This window comes from Oncorhynchus mykiss, chromosome 29, assembly GCF_057628025.1.
Source record: "Oncorhynchus mykiss isolate SJ-2025 chromosome 29, ASM5762802v1, whole genome shotgun sequence".
NCBI lineage: Eukaryota > Metazoa > Chordata > Actinopteri > Salmoniformes > Salmonidae > Oncorhynchus > Oncorhynchus mykiss.
Genome location: NC_143050.1, coordinates 18,926,483 through 18,948,950, shown reverse-complemented (window position 1 = coordinate 18,948,950; position 22,468 = coordinate 18,926,483). Strand labels below are relative to the sequence as shown.

The window sequence follows — 22,468 nt, the reverse complement described above, 5'->3', positions numbered from 1 at the left end:
ACCTCTGCCTACAACAGTTTCACTGCATTATCAGAGGATATATTCTGCTGAATAGTGATGTCTGTAATCTTGGGAGATAACAAGACATGACTCTTATCACTGCAGAGTCTGTGAGGGGATTACAAGATGAGAATGTGTCTTGTAGATTGGACAGAACTGTGTCAACATAGAACAATATGCAGAAACTTGATCATTAACGATATAATTTCCATACATTGGCCCATAATTAATTCAAGTGGTGTTTTCTTCATCTCTTCTTTGTCTTAAAAATAGATGTTGTAATCAAGATTGTTTTTAAGTTATTCTAGTCATTGCATTGATTGGTGGATGCAAATCAATACAAAGAAATATTCCCTGAATTATCTTGAGAATAACACAAACATGTCCAAGGAGTCTGGAGTCCAAAAAAACAAAGAGGGGTTATGAACACAGGAGATTTTTGCAGCAATTTAGGAAATACATTTTCTAGGTCAACGGTTGTGGGCTATTTAATCAGATATTTTAGACTTTTGGAATAATATATCCAATTGGCAATATCTACTTTGGAACACAATCTTATATTTTCTAGAAACTATAATTTCTGTATTTTGCAGATGTTTTAGCAGGATGGATGGAAATCCTAGACAATATCACATAAATAGAATGAGTTTTATTATAGAGGAGATCACACTGCCTATAATATTTTTCCCTATTTGTAAGTCCTGTCCTCTGTTTTTCTAGACTAAAGCACAGATATATCTATTTCCAGTTAGTTGTTTGTGACATTTCTTGCCAACTCATGAAAACATGAGAGGGATGCATGTCTGGCAGATGGCGGACCCTTAAGGTGGACTTTCTTTATCAAACGCAAACATTTGAATTCCCAAACCATGAAATGCAAGTCATCTTTAACTCTCAATAGAATACACTTGCAAAGTTAACGAATTTGTGTTAACGTGATCAAACTCATCATAATTGATCAATCTGCAAGTTGCGATGTTGGCCCTTCCTTAAAACTGGGCGGTTGGGAGGCTACTGACGCCTACAGTGCTATATAAAGAGCGCATTTCTGCGGCCGTGGATAAACCATTTTTCTCAGCATTAAGGTTAACCTGAAGGCGAATTGAAAGCTATTTACGCGACCAGTTATCTTCACCAGGTAAGAATGGATTGCTTATTACGTTCATGCAGGTGAATATCTCAAATTGCGGGTGTTTTCATTAGCCATATCCTACACAGATACTATCTGTAATCATTAGACTGTTCAGTGACTGAACTTCAGTCCCTATTTCAACTGTTTGTACCCCACTAAAATTACTGAAAGTGTCGTTACATTTAACTAATCTGGTGACAATTTAGAAAATAGTTTATGGGATATTACCGTTTCTGTTTTCAGTTTGTGGTGTGCCTTAGCCCTTAGTCTGGTGCCTTCACTAGAATAAAACTGGACCAATCCTGTTAACGCACACGAGATTAGTTAGGCCTACAAGCCTGCCATATGCTACAGTGTCGTCTACTGTAAAAATCAAACCAACGAACCATTGAATGAAGACGTTACTTACATTCGGTATCTAATGAAATTGTTTAGGTAGGTGGCAATTGCTTTAACATTTAGCCCTCATATGCTCAATCCAAGCGATGTGAATGTAACCCCTTTCGCCACCCTGGCTCAGAGACCAGATATATTAGCCCATTTCTGTCAAATATATAACATCGTAATTTACATATTTGCCCGCTTGGTCCTTGTTTAAAATTGAAGGGTGATGCAATGCTTCATCAAATTGCAATTGTATTAGACCATCGTTTGCGCATGTGCGTGACAGCTGTGTTCGAGAGCGTCAAACACGTGATGTTTCATGGGTAAAGTATGACTGACTGAAACAAAATGTTGAGTAGTTATTTAGGATGAAAAGTGATTTGTAGAGCAGTCAGTCTCAATTTACCTTTAAAGTCGTTGGCAGTGTCGAGCGCGGCCACAGACACTACTTACTCAGCAACACTCATCTTTCTTTTTTATAAAGAAAATCTCAATTGAACCAACGTCACAATGAGTAAGGACACCGAGGTAGACATGAAGGATGTGGAGCTCAATGATATGGACCAGGAGAAGCAGCCGATGACGGGCGGGGTAGCGAACGGGGATGCTGGTTCTCCCACCTGCACGGAGAAGAACGGCAGCGTTAACGTGAAAATCCCCGAGGAGACCGAGACTAAATTTACCGGTTTATCCAAAGAGGAACTCCTCAGAGTCGCTGGAACACCAGGGTAAAACTATTAATTAAGATGTATGCAATAGACTAGCTTATTAAAAAATAGTTAATGGTTGTTCGCAATGTAAACATTTAGAGTATAATATTGCATTACTAAATAATCTTGGTCCCTTCATCACCTAAAGGTGGGTCCGGACAAGATGGGCCCTTCTGATTCTGTTCTGGCTGGGCTGGCTGGGGATGCTGGCTGGAGCTGTGGCCATCATTGTTCAAGCACCTCGCTGCAAAGACATTCCTGCCATGAACTGGTGGAATTATGGACCTCTGTACCAAATTGGAAATGTGCAAGCTTTCAGCGAGTCCCAGAATCTAAAGGGTAAGAGCCCCTGAAAGGGTTAGTGATGAAACCCAGTATGTTTCACCATGTGAAACTCACTAGTAGGTCACAGACAGTTCATATAATGTTGTTTGACTACATTGAACCACATAGTTACCCCACCCAATTGCAACTTGTAGCATTTATTGTTTGAACACGTTTACTACTTCCTTGACTCCGCTCCAGGGGATTGGGGGGGGGGGGGGGCTCTTTAAGCGTCCTACTGAACCAGCAGAATCCTCCCCCCTACACCCTAAGCTGACTGGTTTGGCATGTTTCTTGATTGGGGGGTATTAAGGTGTCTTTATGCTTCAGTTCGGTGGGCCGAAGTCTAACGAGTGTGCTCGCCTACTACCGAGCACACTCTTAGTAGGTGAGTGTGCTCGCTTTAAAAACTAGAAGTGCCAATCGTTCTATTTGAGAAGGCGTTGCCAGTATACCGTTCCTCAACATAGTCAGAATTAATCTAAGATATCTCAAGAAATCTGTCATTAATTTTGACATTTTTGCAGAGAGCTTAGTTGTGCAATTTGACCTATAACCAAGATTGGTGCAGTATTTCTCAATGGAGAAAATGTGCATTAAAACAAGTTCTCTCATTGGACTATAGACTTTATTGAAGAATCCCTACAGTTGCCCAATCATGGGTGTAGACTTGGGCTCCCAAACTTAGGCTGGCCTTGAAGAAAAAAAGTGTAGCCGAAAAAACCCTTAATGACGTCCAAATCGTCATAATATATACACACTCTTCCGAACTGTTTTGGCCGGGAAGCATGTGGACACCTTTAGTCATATTCCAAGAACTGGACTACATGATGGCTGTCTGAAACAACTTGTTTTTGTTTGTGGGAGCGCAGCTACAACGCCAGTGGGTGGTTACACACTGAGAATGAACAGATTGTTTAACAAAGGATTTCAAGGATAAACGTTTATATTTTTGTAATCCAGATGTTGTACATTCAATAAAGAAACAGATGTATGGCCACTTTCAGTAAGCAGTTTTCTACTGTGTAACAGGTGTGGAGGACAAGATTGACCGTCTGAGCCAGCTGAAGGTTAAAGGTCTGGTCATTGGGCCCATCCATGTTGCCCCCTTAGACAACCTTGTGAGCCTGAACTTTGAGGAGATCTCCTCTGACGTTGGCAATCTGGAACAGTTCAAAAGCCTCATTATAGCTGCACACAAGAAGAGTGAGTGTAGCCCCTTTTTTTTTATTTTGTCTCTTCATTTGATGTCCTTTCAATTGTAGTCTCTTGAAACTACTCATTGGTTTGGCAGTGGTCTGTGGTTCAGATGGATTAACACTCTTCCCTCTGACAGGCATCAATGTGATCCTGGATCTGACTCCCTACTATCTGGGAAGTGGACCATGGTTCACTAATGTTAGTGTCACAAATGTTGCTGAGAGACTCAAGGTAATAATTTGTAGTGTCTCTTCTCAGTGAACTCATTAAATCTACTCCGTCAGTCCCAATTGAATGTGAGTTCATCAATCTAATGTGTGAACGGTCTTTCCTCCCCAGTCTGCCCTGGTGTTCTGGCTGAACCAAGGTGTGGATGGGATCCAGCTGTCTGGTGTAGAGCGTGTGTCCAGTGTAGTTCCGTCTCTTTGGGCTGACATTCGAGCCATTGTCCAGAATGGGACTGAGGGAAAGAGAAGGTGAGCACATGTCCACAATTATGTACATCCACAATTATGTACATCACTCCCTTAGACATCTCAGTAAGTTGTTATGCTTTGGAGCCACCTCGTGGTTTAATGATGGTATTGTTTTGTCACATTTTCATCCTCTACAAAATGGCTATTGGCTAACTTGTGGTGTAAGCTGCACTGACTGCTACTTAAAGAGCTGATACTGTATCTTGCTTCTATTACAATGGGTACATTAGGTGTGTGTATATATATATATATCATTAATTCCTTTCCTAATGTTGTCTTTTTGCTCAGGATTCTGATTGGAGTGACTGAGAAGACCTCTGCTGTTGGAGTTTCTGAACTGCTTAACTCCACTGGGGTGGACCTACTCCTATCCGGGGCCCTCAGGTCTAAGAGCATGACCGCTACGGATCGTGCGCAGACTGTCCAGCAGCTGCTCTCTTCTCACAACCAGACCCAGCTGGCCTGGAACATTGGGGACAGGAAGGCGGGACACCTGGCCACACTGGTGGGCCCACACATGGTGAACTTCAACCAGATGCTCCTGCTCACACTGCCCGGAACCCCAGTGTTCAACTATGGGGATGAGATTGCCCTGGCTGATGTGGTGAGCAGGGATTTTCCATAACTAATGTATCATAATGTATCACAAATGGCAGCTTTAGCCTTGGAGAGATTCACACTTTAAAAAATAAATAAAAGCTTGTCTATTTGTATGGGTACCAAATGTATTGATTGTCTTTCTATAACAGGATACAAAGTCCCCTAAGATGCTGTGGGATCCACTCGAAGATGAGACAAATGGAACTGCTAAGGTAAATAGGATGCTAATGATAATATTAATTAAACTGTTAGAAAGGCAAAGCAATTCAAATATTTTATTCCTGCCACCCTCAGGAGGAGAAAGAACAGAGGCTCTCCTGCCGTTCTTTCTTCAAGACTCTGAGTGAACTGCGTGGAAAAGAGCGTTCCCTGCAGCATGGGGACTACATTCCCCTCTTCAATTCAACCTCTGCCCTTGCTTACCTCCGCCAGTGGGACCAGAGTGGGCGCTATGTCGCTGCCTTCAACTGGGGCAGCGACGCAGTGACCCTTCAGCTGTCCCACCCTGACCTGCCTGCTCGGGCTGTGGTCCAGGTGAGCACAGACCAGGTCAACCTGGCCCCCGACAGTACTGTTGCACTCTCTGCGTTGGAGCTAGGCCCAGGCCAGGCTGTCCTGCTACAGTTCCCCTACATAGCCTAGAAAGAGGAGAGATCCCTGCACCATCTGTGTGGGCACTGATAAAGTAGTCGTCACTTATTTTTTTGTATTTACATTTTCTAGGGAATTCTGTTACTTTAATGGGAAAAAAGTCTGAGTCATTCAAATAGCCATAGCATTTTAGCATGCACTCATCAATATATTTTACTTGAACTCCTAGGACATAAACTGCTGTGAATTAGTCCTGTATTCTAGAATACTGTGTTGGTCAGACCTACAAACACCTGTACACATCGCAAGCACCAGTCAACACTTCTGCAACTGTCTTTCTTGCTGTTACTGAAAATACATTCCAGACCATGAAATGCAATGCTTGAATTTATCATTTTAAAAATGTGTTTTATTGGCTTTTTTTTTTAAGTTGTCTTTTCAGGCCATGGTTGGCCCCTTACTGAAATGTTATAAATGTTTCTTACCTGTTTCAAGAATGATCAATTATCTGATGTTGATTGCTTTGGCAGCAGAAGGTGTAAAACGCATGAAAGGTGGAGGGGCTTAAACTCTTTCCTCCTACTAAATTAAATTGGCATGATATAAAATGAGGGGGAAATAAACAACTGAATACAACCTTTACTAGTCTGTTTTTATTTAGGCTAGCGTGTGCTTCCAATGGTGTGGGGAAATCTAAACCTGAGGTTAAACATTAAAGCTAGCCCTCTGCACTAGAACATCTCTTATTGGTATCAGGTGGCCCTTAAAGGCCTACATTTAAACAGGGTGCATGCAGGGAGCTCGGTCTCACCTGACAATTTTGACACTACTTAAAAATGTTTCTACCAATGCTGCTTTTGACAGACAGTGACTGCTCCTGTTTGCACCCACAGAAGTTGGTCAAGTGCTAGTGATTGAGTACTGAACTACTATATAAGCATTTAAGTGTTAATCTATAAAAATGCATACTTGTTGATTAGCTGGGGGGGGGGGGGGGTGCAATCAATTATGTACACGCCATTGGCCTAGTTTCTATTAGAAAGGGGGGGAAAGATTATCCTTTGTGCACTCTTCATGAAATGGTTCTAAATGTAGCTGCTTGACACTGTTCACAAGGTCCCAAAACCCTACACTATATACTAGTGTGGTTTGTGTATAAACTACTAAACCTCTCACAAACACTCAGACATGGCAAACGATCCCTTACTTGGGTTTTAATGGTGCACACTGTTAGAATACTGAAGCATGTTTAGGGGAGAATGCATCAGTCTGATGACTGAGGGGTATGAAAATGGAGCCTCGTTACTAACACCAGATCTGCTGAACAAAATGTCCAGCAGAGAGATGAGAAGACCTTGATGCTGAAAGCAACAATGGATTCTAAAAATTATTTTTTTTATGAAGGCTTTTTCTTCCTGTCTGATTTTCTGTCAGGTAGTCCTGAGGGTGCTAGCATTCAACCTTGATGTAGTGCTCTCCTTGAGATGTTTTTGTCTGTTTTCTATTATGTCATTTGTGTGGACTCTAGGAAGAGTAGCTGCTTCTCACTACAGCTAATGGGGATTCTAAAATACCAATACCTTCCAGGAATTGCAATGGGGTGTATAGCTCTTATCTTTCTCAAACTCTTTTTCTTAATTGGGGTCACATTGACTCTAAAATAATCTGTTCTGTGTTGAGTTGGACTTCAATGTACCATCTCATTGTTATCAAGAGCATTTTCATTGTTCTCTAGTCTAGACATGCACAGTTTAGGGCCTACAGGTAATCCCTAAACAGGGCCCTTCTACTATAGCAAAAAATTCATCTGACTCAAGGGCTTCTTTGATAAAATCCCGAACTATCCCTTTAAGTTTGGAACGGCCTTTACACTCTCTGTGAAGACTTCTGGTCATCACTAGTTACTACAGCCACAAAGTCATAAACCCCGCCCATTTCTACAATTTATCGTAAAGTGATTTTAAACCTTATCCACACTGCTAATCTTAAATTAAAACCAAAACGCAAGTTTTTGTTTTCATGAATTTTTATGCTGTGGTAATTTGTGGAAACCCTCCCTGACGCATTGCAGGTGGCTGAAAACCAATCTAGTCCGGTTTACTGGGTCAGCTGATGTGCGCCGTTGATCTCTCTCTATAACGTCCTGGGCTAAGTTCATACAAACAAAGACAGAATTGACATTTCCTATAAATAGAGAATGAGCATTATGTAGTTGGTTTTCAATATAAATATATATATATATATATATATATATATATATATATTCGGTGCGCGGACACCATAGTTGCTAGGGAGTGCAGTGTCCTGTTTAAAATCTAAACCAAAGCGGATTGATACACAATTTGAAGCGGCAAAGAGCGCGTAGGACTGTAGTACACTTGATTATCATATTTATCAAGTCGTTGTTAGGTACAGTAGGTAGTAAGATCAAATCAACATATCAAAATGGTAAGTTCCCTTTGCTGTACATTTTTTATTAAATACACATTTTGGATGAATATAATTGGCGTTTAGCCAGGTATAGTACTAGAGCAATCTAGCTAACTGGCTAGCAAGCTACACTACATGGCTAGATAATGTGTTGGCTTGGTTGCTTTCTAACTGTGCGATTGATTAGCTAGTTAGCTAAGCACAACATTATGATGATGGCTAACGAGATAAAGTAACGTTAATTACATGTATTATGAACGTGGTAGCTAGTTATTTCTGCGTCAAATTCAGTCGTTAATAAGGCTGTTAGTTGTGTCCTACACAGACAACCAGTTCCGCTACGACGAGGAAACGAACTACTGTAACGTTAGCTAAAGTTAGTATGGCTGTTTGTCAAAACTATCCACCTTGGCTTGGTGTCGCTGTCGTCTTTGTTCCACATTAACATTCGATAGTTTTCAAGGCTAGTTAATTTACCTTATTCAGTCGCTAGTTAACTAGTTTTGTATAGTTAACTATTTTGGCTAGCCAGGTAGCTAACGTTAGCTAGCTGGAACTGAGAGCTGGTCATGGCTAGAAATAATTTGAAGTAAGCTAGATAAACGTCCAATGTGACTTTTCTTAACAAACTAGGATAATTTATGCAGGAGGTTCGGTAAATTAAAGTATCAGGTTAGGATAATTAGATTAAGGTTAGGGTTAGCTAAAATTATTTTTTTAACGTGAATTTTTATTAAAGCTGGATTGCTTCTAGACATGAACGTAACATCTGGAATTTGTCGGTTAGCATTGTGTCTATTTAACAGTTGGGTTCCTCAAAGTGTTGTAAACTAACGTTAGCTTCTTCAATGTCTTCCGAACTTGGTGAAGCAACGTTAATATATATTGTTCTGGCTAATTTCAGTTCCAGTGGGATATCCCCTGATCCAATGTGTTGCTTTCTAGGCCACTGTGCGGCAGCCTGATCAAACATTGGGGCAAATATGGTGCAAGACGGACTCATTTTTAGACAGAACATCACTTGCTAGCACGCTAGCTAGCTAATAATGCGATGTTGCAACTGAGGATGGACGTATAGATAGATAGCCATGTGTTCTTCATTAGTTCTTCATTCATTAAGTAGCTAAGGCTCGTTACACTTACTCTTTTTCCTGGGTAATTTTTATGCAGCCTATGATATTGTATGGTTATTAACTATTGGGTTAGAATATTGTGGGTGGCATTTAATAGAAATTAGTTGAAGTTTCTTCAAGTGCAAAAAGAGGGAATCCAAAATCAAAAGGTGTCATTAATGATATTGTTTATTGCTTTCAGGCAGATCAACTGACCGAGGAACAAATTGCTGGTAAAGTGGCTGTATTTGCTCAAACATTACCAAGGAGTTTAGATGCTTTAGTCAGCATTATGGATGTGGAGAGTGACCTTCTGCATTTTTTTTAATTCAGAGTTCAAAGAAGCCTTCTCGCTGTTCGATAAAGATGGAGATGGCACCATCACCACCAAAGAGCTGGGCACAGTGATGCGCTCGCTGGGACAGAACCCCACAGAGGCCGAGCTGCAGGACATGATAAATGAGGTGGATGCTGATGGTGAGAGACTTACAAATGCTCTCCATATCTCCCCCTCAGATTAGGGTGTTGATAATGTCCTGATGCAGTATCTGATTGGGATGAAAGACCTACTACATTGTGAAAATAAAATAAAAAACACTGGTTCCTGTGACAGCATATTTCTGTCATCCACAGGAAATGGAACCATTGACTTCCCTGAGTTCCTGACCATGATGGCGAGGAAGATGAAGGACACTGACAGTGAGGAGGAGATCAGAGAAGCTTTCAGAGTCTTCGACAAGGTCAGCTAAACTGAGGAATGGAAGACTTTTCGATTATCTTAACGTGGCAAGTCATAGTAGTGCAAATACTAACCAATGGGTTTCATCACTCCAAATAGCTCTGTCTCAAACCTCTCCAGAGTTTCAAAATGCATAATTATTTGACATTTAATATTCAGAAATTGCTCAGTAATAAGATCTGCATGTTAGTTAACACTAAATTCAAACCCCAAAAAATGAATTGATTTCTTGTTGCAGGATGGTAACGGCTATATCAGTGCTGCAGAGCTGCGTCACGTTATGACAAACCTTGGTGAGAAACTGACAGACGAGGAGGTGGATGAGATGATTCGGGAGGCTGATATCGATGGCGATGGACAGGTCAACTACGAAGGTCAGTTTTCCCGTCTTCTCTCTATCTAGTTTTACACTTACGTTAACCTGAACAACATTGTATATTAGTCAGACAATTTAATTGTCCATTCACAAGCCAAGAAAGTACAAAACGAATGCTGTCGCCCAATTTAATCCATTCAACAACATGCATTCTAGCTTGCTTTGTTTTGTCGTCGTAGCAATATATAAAGCAGGTTGTTTTAGGTATTAGTGCTGCAGTTAGACAATGTTGTTCTCATTCCTCTGTTTGGGCAAGATGGAGTGGCTGAGTCAATTGTTACTGTAAAAAGGAAGATTTATTTTTGACCACCACATCCCCTTCGATCATATCAGTGTTGGTAGTCCTTCTGTTAGACAGGCGTTGCTCTGCTACTTATATGTCCTAGTGTTCATTTTGTGTCTGTTAAAACCATCTGTTTAATGGTTTTAAAAGGCAACAATTGACAAATGTCACTGCAAATTATATTGCAATAATTCAATGTTTGGAAAATGGCTCCATATAATGAACTGTGTGCACAGATGGAGCAAACTGTCGGGCCATGCTCATGAAAAGGTAAAACATTGAAGAACGTAATGAATGGCACGCAGCTGCAGAAATACATTTGATCTTCACATCAAGATATTGAAGTGTACACAGCCTTGCTCTCAACCACCACTCGAGGCATGGATAACAGAATACAGCTCTGATGAAAAATTAAACACGGCATTACCACAATTATTTGTGATACTAATGAACAGCCCCTTCAAAAATTTGCACGTCAATTTGCAGTCTAGATTCCATTAACTCGTGGTTGTGGAGATGGCTCCCAAATATTTGTAATAAAATAAGCTTTAAATCGCTGTCTCGAATATGGTCAGGCTCAATTCCTGTTTGGTATTGCATTTCTTCCGTGCTTGATATTTTGGAGGCACATTAGGCCACATATTTGGGTTCAGTGGTTCTTTGGGTTCCTCTTGTGCCGTGTGTCGATCACTTGTCAGCTAAGACACAAGTGGTATCTTATAGAATGTGAAGAATGGAGAACCATTTGCCAATGTATGCCTGCCTGCCTCCAAATGTTGGTTCCAATCTTGTCTTTCAGAATTTGTGCAGATGATGACGGCAAAATAATACCGTAAACCCAAAAGAACCCTTCACCACCAGACCAAACAGTGGACAACACACTCACTGTCAACACTCGACTGTCCTCTTATTTATTTATTTTTGCTTTGCATTTGGTTGCTTTCCCCCTTTGTCCATTTCGCTTGATTCAGGCTCATCTGCATTCAGTTTTCTTTCATTGTTCCTCTCTTATGTTCTTTTCTTTGACATTTTCTGTTTTCTCTCTAGTAAAATATTTACATAAACATATACTAAAATTGTCAAAACAAACATGTGAACAATTTCAAGCTAAAATATATACAGGAAGAGAAATGCATGCTGTGTTACTTTGGGAATATTTTTGTGCTACACTGCTTGCATTGTTTTTGGTTTATTACATGGTCTATTCTCATGCCATTTACGGTTGTAGATATTTGCTCACTTTTAGAAGTGCAAAAGATTAACACGATGGGAGGTGACAGGATTTTAACAATAAAATAGACTAATGTACTTCCATGTGTGTATGCGCATGTTTTGGTAAAAAATGTTGATATGTACGTTTGGGTATAGCAGACATGGTTGTCCAAGGACTCCCCTGTGCAGTGCTGTATGCATATCTCCATTATGTCCTGACATTAAACATTTTGAACATCTTATGCTAGAGCAGGGGTGTGTTCATTAATGCTGATTCTGTTGCAAAATGTTTTTGATTAAACTGAACAGAACATCTTGTGTTTTGGTTAATTCATGTTAATTGGTTTCCCTAATGAAAGCCCCTGGTCTTTCTGTTCAGCACCACCACAGTCTCGTTTGAAATGATTTATGCTATTTTAACAATCAAGTAATGTTTTCATGTACATTTCACTTATGCGTAAAGATGTAAAGTATCACAATTGTTTTTTTAATGGTTATGACATAAGTGGCAATGAACTTCAAACCTGCTCTGAACAACTTTATGTACTATTAGGATATTCATTCCCCAAGCAAATGCCACTCGCCTTGTAATTGTGGTTTTAAAGGAACCCTGTACAAGAAAATACATTTCCCGTCTACTATTTTTGATAATGTTATCTGTGGAAGGGTGAATACAAGTTGAGAGTCTGCTGATTGTGGTTTTGTACTGAACTTGTGTATGTGATTGAAGTCATGGTCTGTGTTGTCGCTGTCCTACCTATCTGATCATGCCATATTGCATATTTAACTCGACAACCTTTCATGTTATCCATATTTTAGTTTCCCCCTCCCATTCCTAAGTTTACTTTTTTACTGTCCATGAATGAGAGATTATGCATTCCATTGCTAATTAAACTCTTTGACCAGTGTTTCTATACCAAGATTCCTGCCTTTCATTTAGTGCATTTAGAAAGTATTCAGACCTTTTGACATTTTGTTACGTTACAGCCTTATTCTAAAATGTGTTAAATGTTTTTCCTCAATCTACACAATACCCCATAATGACAATTTTTTTTTCAGATGTATTTGTTACATAAGTATTCAGACCCTTTGCTATGAGACTTGAAATTGAGCTCAGGTGCATCCTGTTTCCATTGATCATATTTGAGGTGTTTCATACAACTTGATTGGAGTCCACCTGTGGTACATTTATTGGACATGATTTGGAATGGCACACCTGTCTATATAAGGACCCACAGTTGACAGTACATGTCAGAGCAAATCCAAGCCATGAGGTTGAAGGAATTGTCCTTAGAGCTCCAAGACAGGATTGTGATGAGGGACAGATCTGGGGAAGGGTACCAAAAAAATGTATGCAGCATTGAAGGTCCCCAAGAACAGAGTGGCTTCCTGCATTCTTAAAATAAGCAAGTTTGGAACCACCAAGACTTCCTAAAGCTGGCTGCCTGGCCAAACTGTGCAATGGGAGAAGGGCCTTGGTCAGGGAGGTAACCTGGCACCATCCCTACATTGAAGCATGTTGGTGGCAGCATTGGCTCACATTACAACAGGACAACAAACCTAAGCACACAGCCAAGACAAAGCAGGAGTGGCTTCGGGACAAGTCTTTGAATGTCCTTGAGTGGCCCAGACTTGAACCCAATCGAACATCTCTGGAGAGACCTGAAAATAGCTGTACAGTGACGCTCCCATCCAACCTGAAAGAGCTTGAGGATCTGCAGAGAAGAATGGGAGAAACTCCCCAAATCAGGTGTGCCAAGCTTGTAGCGTCATACCGAAGTAGACTTGAGGCTGTAATCGCTGCCAAAGGTACTTCAACAATGTACTGAGTAAAGGGTGTGAGTACTTTTGTAAATGTGATATTTCTGTTATAATAAGTATATCACAAGTGAGTACACCCCTCACATTTTTGTAAATATTTGAGTATATATTTTCATGTGACAACACTGAAGAAATGACACTTTGCTACAATGTAAAATAGTGAGTGTTCAGCTTGTATAACAGTGTAAATTTGCTGTCCCCTCAAAATAACTCACACAGCCATTAATGTCTAAACCGCTGGCAACAAAAGTGAGTACACCCCTAAGTGAAAATCTCCAAATTGGGCCCAAAGTGTCAATATTTTGTGTGGCCACCATAATTTTCCAGCACTGCCTTAACCCTCTTGGGCATGGAGTTCACCAGAGCTTCACAGGTTGCCACTGGAGTCCTCTTCCACTCCTCCATGATGACATCACGGAGCTGGTGGATGTTTGAGACCTTGCACTCCTCCACCTTCCGTTTGAGGATGCCACACAGATGCTCAATAGGGTTTAGGTCTGGGGGCATGCTTGGCCAGTCCATCACCTTTACCCTCAGCTTCTTTAGCAAGGCAGTGGTCGTCTTGGAGGTGTGTTTGGGGTCGTTATCATGTTGGAATACTGCCCTGCGGCCCAGTCTCCGAAGGGAAGCGATCATGCTCTGCTTCAGTATGTCACAGTACATGTTGGCATTCATGGTTCCCTCAATGAACTGTAGCTTCCCAGTGCCGGCAGCACTCATGCAGCCCCAGACCATGACACTCCCACCACCATGCTTGACTGTAGGCAAGACACACTTGTCTTTGTACTCCTCACCTGGTTGCCGCCACACACGCTTGACACCATCTGAACCAAATAAGTTTATATTGGTCTCATCAGACCACAGGACATGGTTCCAGTAATCCATGTCCTTAGTCTGCTTGTCTTCAGCAAACTGTTTGCGGGATTTCTTGTACATCATGTTCAGAATAGGCTTCCTTCTAGGACGACAGCCATGCAGACCAATTTGATGCAGTGTACCGCATATGGTCTGAGCACTGACAGGCTGACCCCCCACCCCTTCAACCTCTGCAGCAATGCTGGCAGCACTCATAAGTCTATTTCCCAAAGACAACCGCTGGATATGACGCTGAGCACGTGAACTCAACTTCTTTGGTCGACCATGGCGAGGCCTGTTCTGAGTGGAACCTGTCCAGTTAAACCGCTGGTCTTGGCCACCGTGCTGCAGCTCAGTTTCAGGGTCTTGGCAATCTTCTTATAGCCCAGGCCATCTTTATGTAGAGCAACAATTATTTTTTTCAGATCCTCAGAGAGTTCTTTGCCATGAAGTGCCATGTTGAACTTCCAGTGACCAGTCAGTATGAGGGAGTGTGAGAGCGATGACACCAAATTTAACACACCTGCTCCCCATTCACACCTGAGACCTTGTAACACTAACGAGTCACATGACACCGGGGAGGGAAAATGGCTAATTGGGCCCAATTTGGACATTTTCACTTAGGTGTGTGCTCACTTTTGTTGCCAGCGGTTTAGACATTAATGGCTGTGTGTTGAGTTCTTTTGAGGGGACAGCAAATTTACACTGTTATACAAGCTGTACACTCACTACTTTACATTGTAGCAAAGTGTCATTTCTTCAGTATTGTCACATGAAAAGATATACTCAAATATTTACAAAAATGTGAGGGGTGTACTCACTTTTGTGATATATATATATATATATATATATATATATATATATATATATATACAAACACATTTGCAGAAATTTATAAAAAACAATTTTTGCTTTGCTGTTGTTGGGTATTTGTAGATTGATGAAGGGGGGATAAACCCCATTTCAACCAGTTTAGAATAAAACTGTAACGTAACAATGTGGAAAAAGTCAAGCGGTGGGAATGCTTTCCAAATGCACTGTATACTCGTACTGTGCAATGAAAGCAAGTGTTTGACAATTATATCAAGAATATGGACAGACAGTATTTGACCTTGTATCTCTATTCGGTCAAGTTTTAATATCGCAACATTTAGTTGCACATTTGCAAAATATCTTTAGTTGGTAATGTTGTGCAATAGTAGTGCATCTTGTGTTTATGGTCTGTACCTAGTTGAAAATCAATTATGTATGTCTATTGGCTAGGGGCGGAGGACACACACAGTATGCTAACCTGGTAACTAGAGACTTTACAAATCCTAAGGATCTCTTCAATGCATAATGAATACCAGAACTATACAGTGCATTTGGAATGTATTCAGACCCCTTAGCTTTTTCCACATTTTGTTATGTTACAGCCTTGTTTTAATATTGATTACATTTTATCCCCTCAATCTAAACACAATACCCCATAATGACAAAGTGAAAACAGGTTTTTATACATTTTTGCAAATGTATTAAACATAAAAACATATTATTTACATAAGTATTCAGACCCTTTGCTATGAGACTCGAAATTGAGCTCAGGTGCATCCTGTTTCCAATGATCATCCTTGATGTTTCTACAACTTGATTGGAGTCCACTTGTGGTAAATTAAATTGATTGGACATGATTTGGAAAGGCACACACTTGTTTATATAAGGTCCCACAGTTGACCATGCATGTTAGCCAAAATCCAAGCCATGTGGTTGAAGGAATTGTCCTTCGAGCTCTGAGACAGGATTGTGTCGAGGGTTAGATCTGGGGAAGGGCACCAAAAAATGTCTGCAGCATGGAAGGTCCCCAAGAACACAGTGGCCTCCATCATTCTTAAATGGAATAATGTTGGAGCCACCAAGACTCTTCCTAGAGCTGGACGCCTGGCCAAACTGAGTTATCAGGGGAGAAGGGCCAATAACCTGATGGTCACTTACAGAGCTCTCTGTGGAGATGGTAGCACCTTCTAGATGGACAAACATCTCTGCAGCACTCCACAATCAAGCCTTTATGTTAGAGTGGCCAGACGGAAGCCACTCCTCAGTAAAATGCACATGACCACCTGCTTGGAGTTTGCCAAAAGGCACCTAAATACTCTAAGACCATGAGAAACAAGATTCTCTGGTCTGATGAAACTAAGATTGAACTCTTCGGCCTGAATGCCAAGCGTCACTTCTGGTGGAGAACTGGCACCAGTCCTACGGTGAAGCATGGTGGTGGCAGCATCATGCTGTGGGGATGTTTTTCAGTGGCAGGAACTGGGAGACTAGCCAGGATCGAGGGGAAAGCTGAATGGAGCAAAGTACAGAGCGATCATTGATGAAAACCTGCTACATAGCGCTCAGAAACTCAGACTGGGGAGAAGGTTTACCTTCCAGCAGGACAACGACCCTAAGCACACAGCGAAGTCAACGCAGAAGTTGCTATGGGACAAGTCTCTGAATATCCTTGAGTGGCCCAGCCAGAGCCCGGACTTGAACCCGATCGAACATCTCTGGAGAGACCTGAAAATGGGCAGCAGCTCTCACCATCCAACCTGACAGAGATTGAGAAGATCTGCAGAGAAGAATGGAATAAACTCCCCAAATCAGGTGTGCCAAGCTTGTAGCTTCATACCCAAGAAGACTCAAGGCTGTAATCGCCACAAAAGGTGCTTTAACAAAGTACTGAGTAAAGAGTCTGAATGCTTATGTAACTATGATATTTGCAAAAATAAAAATAAAAAACTTTGTGATTATGGGGTATTGTGTGAAGATTGATGGGGGGGAAATAGTCATTAATCCATTTTAGAATACGTCTGTAATGTAACAAAATGTGAAGGCTTTTGAGTACTTTCTGAATGCACTGTACATATTTTTTAAATGTAGAATGAATAACACTGCAATGTTATAATTACTCAAATTTCACCATTTGTGTTTCACGGTGCTGTGTAGTATTAGCTGGCTGTTTCATGATAAACTCCTTGCACGATTCCTCTACCCCGTCAACCAATAGCTGAACAGGTGCGTGTGTGTGTATTGATTGACGTTGGGTATTACGAATAGCACACATTAATTCCAAACATTAGCAATGGGTGTAATCCTTAGTTCAAACAGTTGAAAAACGTTTCGTTTTGAAATTTAAAGGAGAATTTCTGTTAGACAAATTCAGGTAGGTCTCTCCCTGTTTCGTTTCGTTTGCGAAACGTTTTACAACAGAATCAGCGGAAAGAATACACCCCTTGAAACTAAATTGACGTAAGGAACAAGCTAACCAATAGCAGGTAGCCAAGGGGTGGGCGAGTCGTCTGAATGGCTTTAAATGTCTTATCTCAATAGACAGCTAGCTACTCATTCTAACACCAGACTTTTTTCAGCCATCAAGGAGGACAAGTTAGCTAGGGTGCACAGAAAAATCATAACAGCCACATGTACTGAGGTAGATCACAGTACCCAGCTAGATCAATTTACGCTGATTGAAGAGAAGAACGAACTGCCAGCGACAGTCAAAAGCGCCACACCAACACCGATGCTAATGTCCGATAGCCACTGAACGTTAGCTGGGAGACTTTAAAGCCTCAGTGATTCACGCATTCTACTGTAGACTTGAAACCGTAAGGTAAGTTTTTTTGCATTACAAGTCTTGGAGAAGAATAGACCATTTGGGGGTTGTTTATGTTGCTTATCCCGTGGTAGTTGGCCAATATCCATCCATCATACTATGTTTTTACATGCAGGTCCAGAGCTGCTAGCTAGTTAACAGTTGGTTGGCTAGCTAGCGTGTTAGCTATGCCAGCTACTGTAGCCCTTTCTCATGGAAGTTAGTTGGCTGTGAGGTGGCTGCATACTAAGCACCGAGCAAAAGTGGACACTGCAGCCGACAACTCCCCCAAATGATGGTGACATTTCCACATAGCTAGCCATTTAGAATTATCCGCGACAATGTCCTTTTGGACTCCAGTAAAAACTAGTGATGTACATATTCGCTATCTTCTGACTGACAAATAATACACCGAATGGACGTCAAACGTGAACATTGATTGAGATTGGTTTGTTTGCTCTTTCTATCAGTGAAGAACCTCGACTTTGGTGTTGCACCAAGCACTGGTGAATCGGTCAAGAGTTCAGTGGAACAGAAACTGTCTGGACAGTTCATTCATGTGCATGTATCTGTGGGAATGTCTGGGAAGGATTCTCTTATAAAATCTAGTTTATAGCACGCAACAACGTGTAACTTTTGGACTCCTGTTGACTCATTCTGATATAGACCTAGCAGTGTTTTTCAATTGTTGTCCTCGGAACCCATGAGGTGTGTAGACAAGTCCGAGGTGCAGGCCAGACCCTTGGCTTGGGTATGCAGGACCAGTCTGAAGAACACTGCGGTGGCATAGCCTTTATTGTGCATTAGTGTCCCAACCATCTATTGTGACATTTCCTTATGGTTTCTACTTTTTTCATATCTTACCAACTGCTGTCCATGCATAATAAATCAGACTGTGATACCAGCTTTCTGGTATACACTTAAGCAATAAGTCTTAGGGGGTGTGGTATATGGCCAATATACCAGGGCTAAGGGCTGTTATGTGCAACGCGGCGTGCCTGCTTACAGCCTTTGGCCGTGGCATATTGGCCGTATACCGCAAACCCCCGAGATGCCTTATTGCTATTATAAACTGGTTACCAATGTAATGAGAACTGTAAAAAAACAAACATGTTTTTGTCATACCTGTGGTATATGGTCTGATATACCTCAGCATTCAGGGCTCTAACCACACGGTTTCTGAAATAAAGCACTGCAAACACTTGAAGTTTACTTACAAATCAGATTGTTGAACAAAATCACTTTTGTACTAACTCTGCCGGTTGTCTGTGTGGTTTGTCTTTTTTCGGGTCAAAATTTGAGAAAATGGCCATAGCAGTAGTATTACTTAGCCAACTGTTTAGCTTGCCGTTACTGCCATTGAGATTTCTATCACCTGGCACATGTGCAAAACCATGTAAATAGCTGCCAGACTTCAGTTAGTATGCATACTTGAAGGCTACTTCTGTCTTGTGCACATAAGGTGCCTTAGGTGACAAGTCATAATAGCCACACACAGACACCTGCGTTTTGAAGTTGGCTTAATAATACTTTCCTGTGGATACATTTCCACAGGCAGAAATCAGCTGACAATGGGTAGAGCAAGTTTTAAATTTAATGTACATTTGGAACATGGGACATAGGTTTGCTTCAATAGAGAACTAGCTTTGGGGCTATAGCTGTCCCTACATTTTCAGTCTGCAACATTGCTAGACTTGGTTTTTGAATGTCATGGTTACCGATGGCATTTAGGCCTAGGTTCAAGTGACCCTTGCCAGGCTTCTAGCTTACGAAACACTTAGCTGGGAAAGAGACTACGTTGAAATATGGCATGCTCTTCGTGCTAGCCTTTTTGTTTTCCACCGTCGGTGTATTTGCGTGTACTGTCTTAAGTTTGATTCCGGCTGATCAATCCCTTTAACAGAATACTTCGGGATTGTGGCAATGAAGCCCTTTCTCTACTTTCCCAGAGTCGGCTGACCTAGTGGATAACATTTTTATGTCTGGTAGTTAGCAACTTCAAACTGCACTTTCCTCATTGCCAAAATCTAGAAGTATCCCTTTAAAGGAGAAGTTAACTCTGCATTTTGACACAAAGAAAATCACATGTAAATTGCATGTTATAGTAGAGTCCACACACTTTTTTGCAATTTTACTTAAATTTAGCTTGTTCTGCAGTGCCAATGCGTGGATAAAACATGCACAAAAACACCTAAATATACATCCTTCTAGAAACCGCAATGCTCTCAGTATAGTGATGCAGGTCTTGTAGATGTATGTGAAATTGTCATTCCGAGCGATATCTGCAATGTTATATTCCATTTTGTGCCATTCGAGTGATTTCCCCTATCCACTTGTGATACTTCTCTGTATAGCATGAGCACTCGGAAAAGTATGGCATGAGTCGCACAAAGTGGTATATAACGTTGAAGTTTGGAATCACACAATTTTCATATGTACAACATCTAAAGACCTGGATCACTACTGAGAGCGTTGCAGTTCTAAAATGAGATACTTGGGTGTTTTTTGAGCTTTTATTGTTTAATCCACTCCCTGGCACTGCAAAATGTGCATAAGGAAGTCCATTGCTGTTTGGGGTACATTTTTCAAAACCAATCAAAAAAAATAGTGTATGGACTCTTCTATAACATGCCATTTACATCCAGAATGCAGATTTGGTAAAAAAGAAAGTGCACTTTTCCTATTTAATATAGCTGGATCTATGCAACATGTCATAGTACTCCACTCAAGCTTAGATCTTTTGAGGTTTGAGAATGTCTCTAGGGCAAATGTTGCTTAATTGAGCAGGAATTATTGTTGTTGAAGAAATCTTTCCAGCTACCTTGCCGAAGGTAGGCTTCCTGCAACACTTCTATTAGGTCAGAAGTCCTTCTCATATGTTTAATGGTGGTCTACGACATTGACTCCTTGTACTACAATTGTAGTTACTGTGAAGATTATTGCGGGCAAATCGTGAAGAAAATAAAAGACATTTCACCTACTCACCATGTTTCCAGAATCTAAAATGAATTGTTGAATGCAGGTGTTTGTTGTGAAGAGCATGCCAGAACTGTTCCAGATGAGTTGATAAAGTTGAGGCTTTGTTTCTTCAACACCGCTTCCATACCTCATGTATGTTTATAACTGCATGGTGGGGTTGTTTACCCAACAACAACCTCAACTTGCTACACTTGCACTCTGGTTATATTCAGTGCTATCAACACAAGTAGCATATGTCTTGGCTACTGTGTTCAGAATGTTTAGTATTCAGCCTCTAAATTGAATAAAACTGAACTTTTGTAATGATGGTAGTAAACAGGCTACCACTTTTATTTTTCTTAGTTGGCTATCAGCCTACTGGTAACCATTTACTATATGCCACATCAGTGTTTGTTGAACTGAGTGTTTGTATGCGTGTTCAGTCATCTGGTTTTAAGACCAATTAATTGCCCCAACATGTTCTAGTATGTCTGTTGTGTGGTGGGAAAGACCAGCACAGAGACTAAGCCTGCCTACATGTAGACTGATTTTATGGAATATGTAAACTACCTTTTTCTGCCTGTCGTGGCCCATTTTCAAAGTCATCAGGTTATTGATGGCCATATTTAGGCCCATGTATTTATGAGTGACATATTGGCAATATTTGGTTAATGGTAGTAGTGAAGTCCCTGCATGTCACTAGGGCCCTAGTCCTATGCTATAGGTTGGTTTGTCACAGGGATTGATGTTACATTCTGAAAGGCACTTGCCCATCGTTAAGTTGGGAGCTTTAAAAATAAAAAAAAAACACATGGGGAAGGAATTAGAAACTGAGAACCCAAATGCTAAGAATTCCAGTAAATCAGTAAACATCTCAGAACAAGCTAAACTTGCTTGACTGCCATAAATTATTTCACCTAATACAATTGGATGAACCAGAAAGGTCAGGTTTAGGCTACTGGAATTCTTTGCAGTTTGGTTATTTTCAATGACCTGCCCAAATGGGGCAGGCTCAACTTGCCGGACTGCTCAATGTACTTTCCCCAGGCAATAGGGCAACACCTTAATCTCAATGAAAGTTCTCTGTGTAGTATTAACTCATTAGGTAGTCAACTTATTACAGTAGCCATCATGTTTTACAATGTGAGGGCTGGGCTATTTCTCTTGTCTAGAAGGAAGACACTTTAGGTGACAATGGAGAGGCTGTTCAACAAGGTCAGTCTGCTGATGTGATGTCCTTGGTGCCAGACTTTCTCCAGAGCCCTCATTAAGCCATAAACACACCCTGTCAGCTTGAATACAGAACACAATGAAATACGTTTGCAGCTCATTTTAGTAAGGAGGGAAATGGTTGACAGGTCAAATTACAGTTGAAGACAATGTACTAGGCTATGTTAAAAGGCAGCTTATTGTAATGTCTCTCAAATGATTGGACCAGAGGAATGTCGTCAAGAATATCCTGTTTTCATTTGGCCCACTTCCATTCATTCAGCCTCAGACTAGCCTCGTTTAGTTTCTTTTTTTGTGCCAACTCTGCTCCCTCTGCTCTTTCCTTTTGCTTTATTTTCAAATCATTTCTATTCATGGGAACATAGTGAAGTCTTAGGTTCATTCACCTGCATTTATTGAGGATGTTATAAATAAAGGATGTC

The 22,468-nt window shown here is 40.9% G+C and overlaps 3 protein-coding genes across 4 annotated transcripts in view; all 3 read left to right on the top strand.

Moving 5' to 3' along the window:
- Positions 1-760: 760 nt before the first annotated feature.
- On the top strand, positions 761-6,053 carry LOC110509955 (amino acid transporter heavy chain SLC3A2). The gene is made up of 9 exons (XM_021591192.3): positions 761-1,138; positions 2,001-2,244; positions 2,375-2,565; positions 3,583-3,756; positions 3,887-3,981; positions 4,090-4,226; positions 4,515-4,830; positions 4,976-5,038; positions 5,121-6,053. Exons 2-9 carry the CDS (start codon positions 2,027-2,029, stop codon positions 5,466-5,468), a joined length of 1,542 nt encoding a protein of 513 aa, XP_021446867.3. The 5' UTR covers positions 761-1,138; positions 2,001-2,026; the 3' UTR covers positions 5,469-6,053.
- Positions 6,054-7,390: 1,337 nt separating this feature from the next.
- On the top strand, positions 7,391-12,483 carry LOC110509958 (calmodulin-1). 2 transcript variants are annotated; one of them, XM_021591194.3, is made up of 6 exons: positions 7,391-7,865; positions 9,162-9,192; positions 9,293-9,436; positions 9,593-9,699; positions 9,937-10,072; positions 11,157-12,483. In XM_021591194.3, the coding sequence occupies exons 1-6, from the start codon at positions 7,863-7,865 to the stop codon at positions 11,183-11,185; spliced, it is 450 nt and encodes a 149-aa protein (XP_021446869.1). In that variant the 5' UTR covers positions 7,391-7,862; the 3' UTR covers positions 11,186-12,483. The 2 variants fall into 2 exon arrangements, with proteins under 2 accessions (XP_021446869.1, XP_021446870.1); XM_021591195.3 differs by lacking the exon at positions 7,391-7,865 and adding an exon at positions 7,946-8,223.
- A 4,843-nt stretch (positions 12,484-17,326) lies between these two features.
- Positions 17,327-22,468, top strand: part of LOC110509959 (pyruvate carboxylase, mitochondrial) — a 108,021-nt gene continuing 102,879 nt past the window's right edge. Inside the window, exon 1 of the mRNA XM_036967814.2 lies at positions 17,327-17,876. The gene's annotated coding sequence lies outside the window, so the exon portion shown is untranslated. The remainder of the gene's footprint in view (positions 17,877-22,468) is intronic.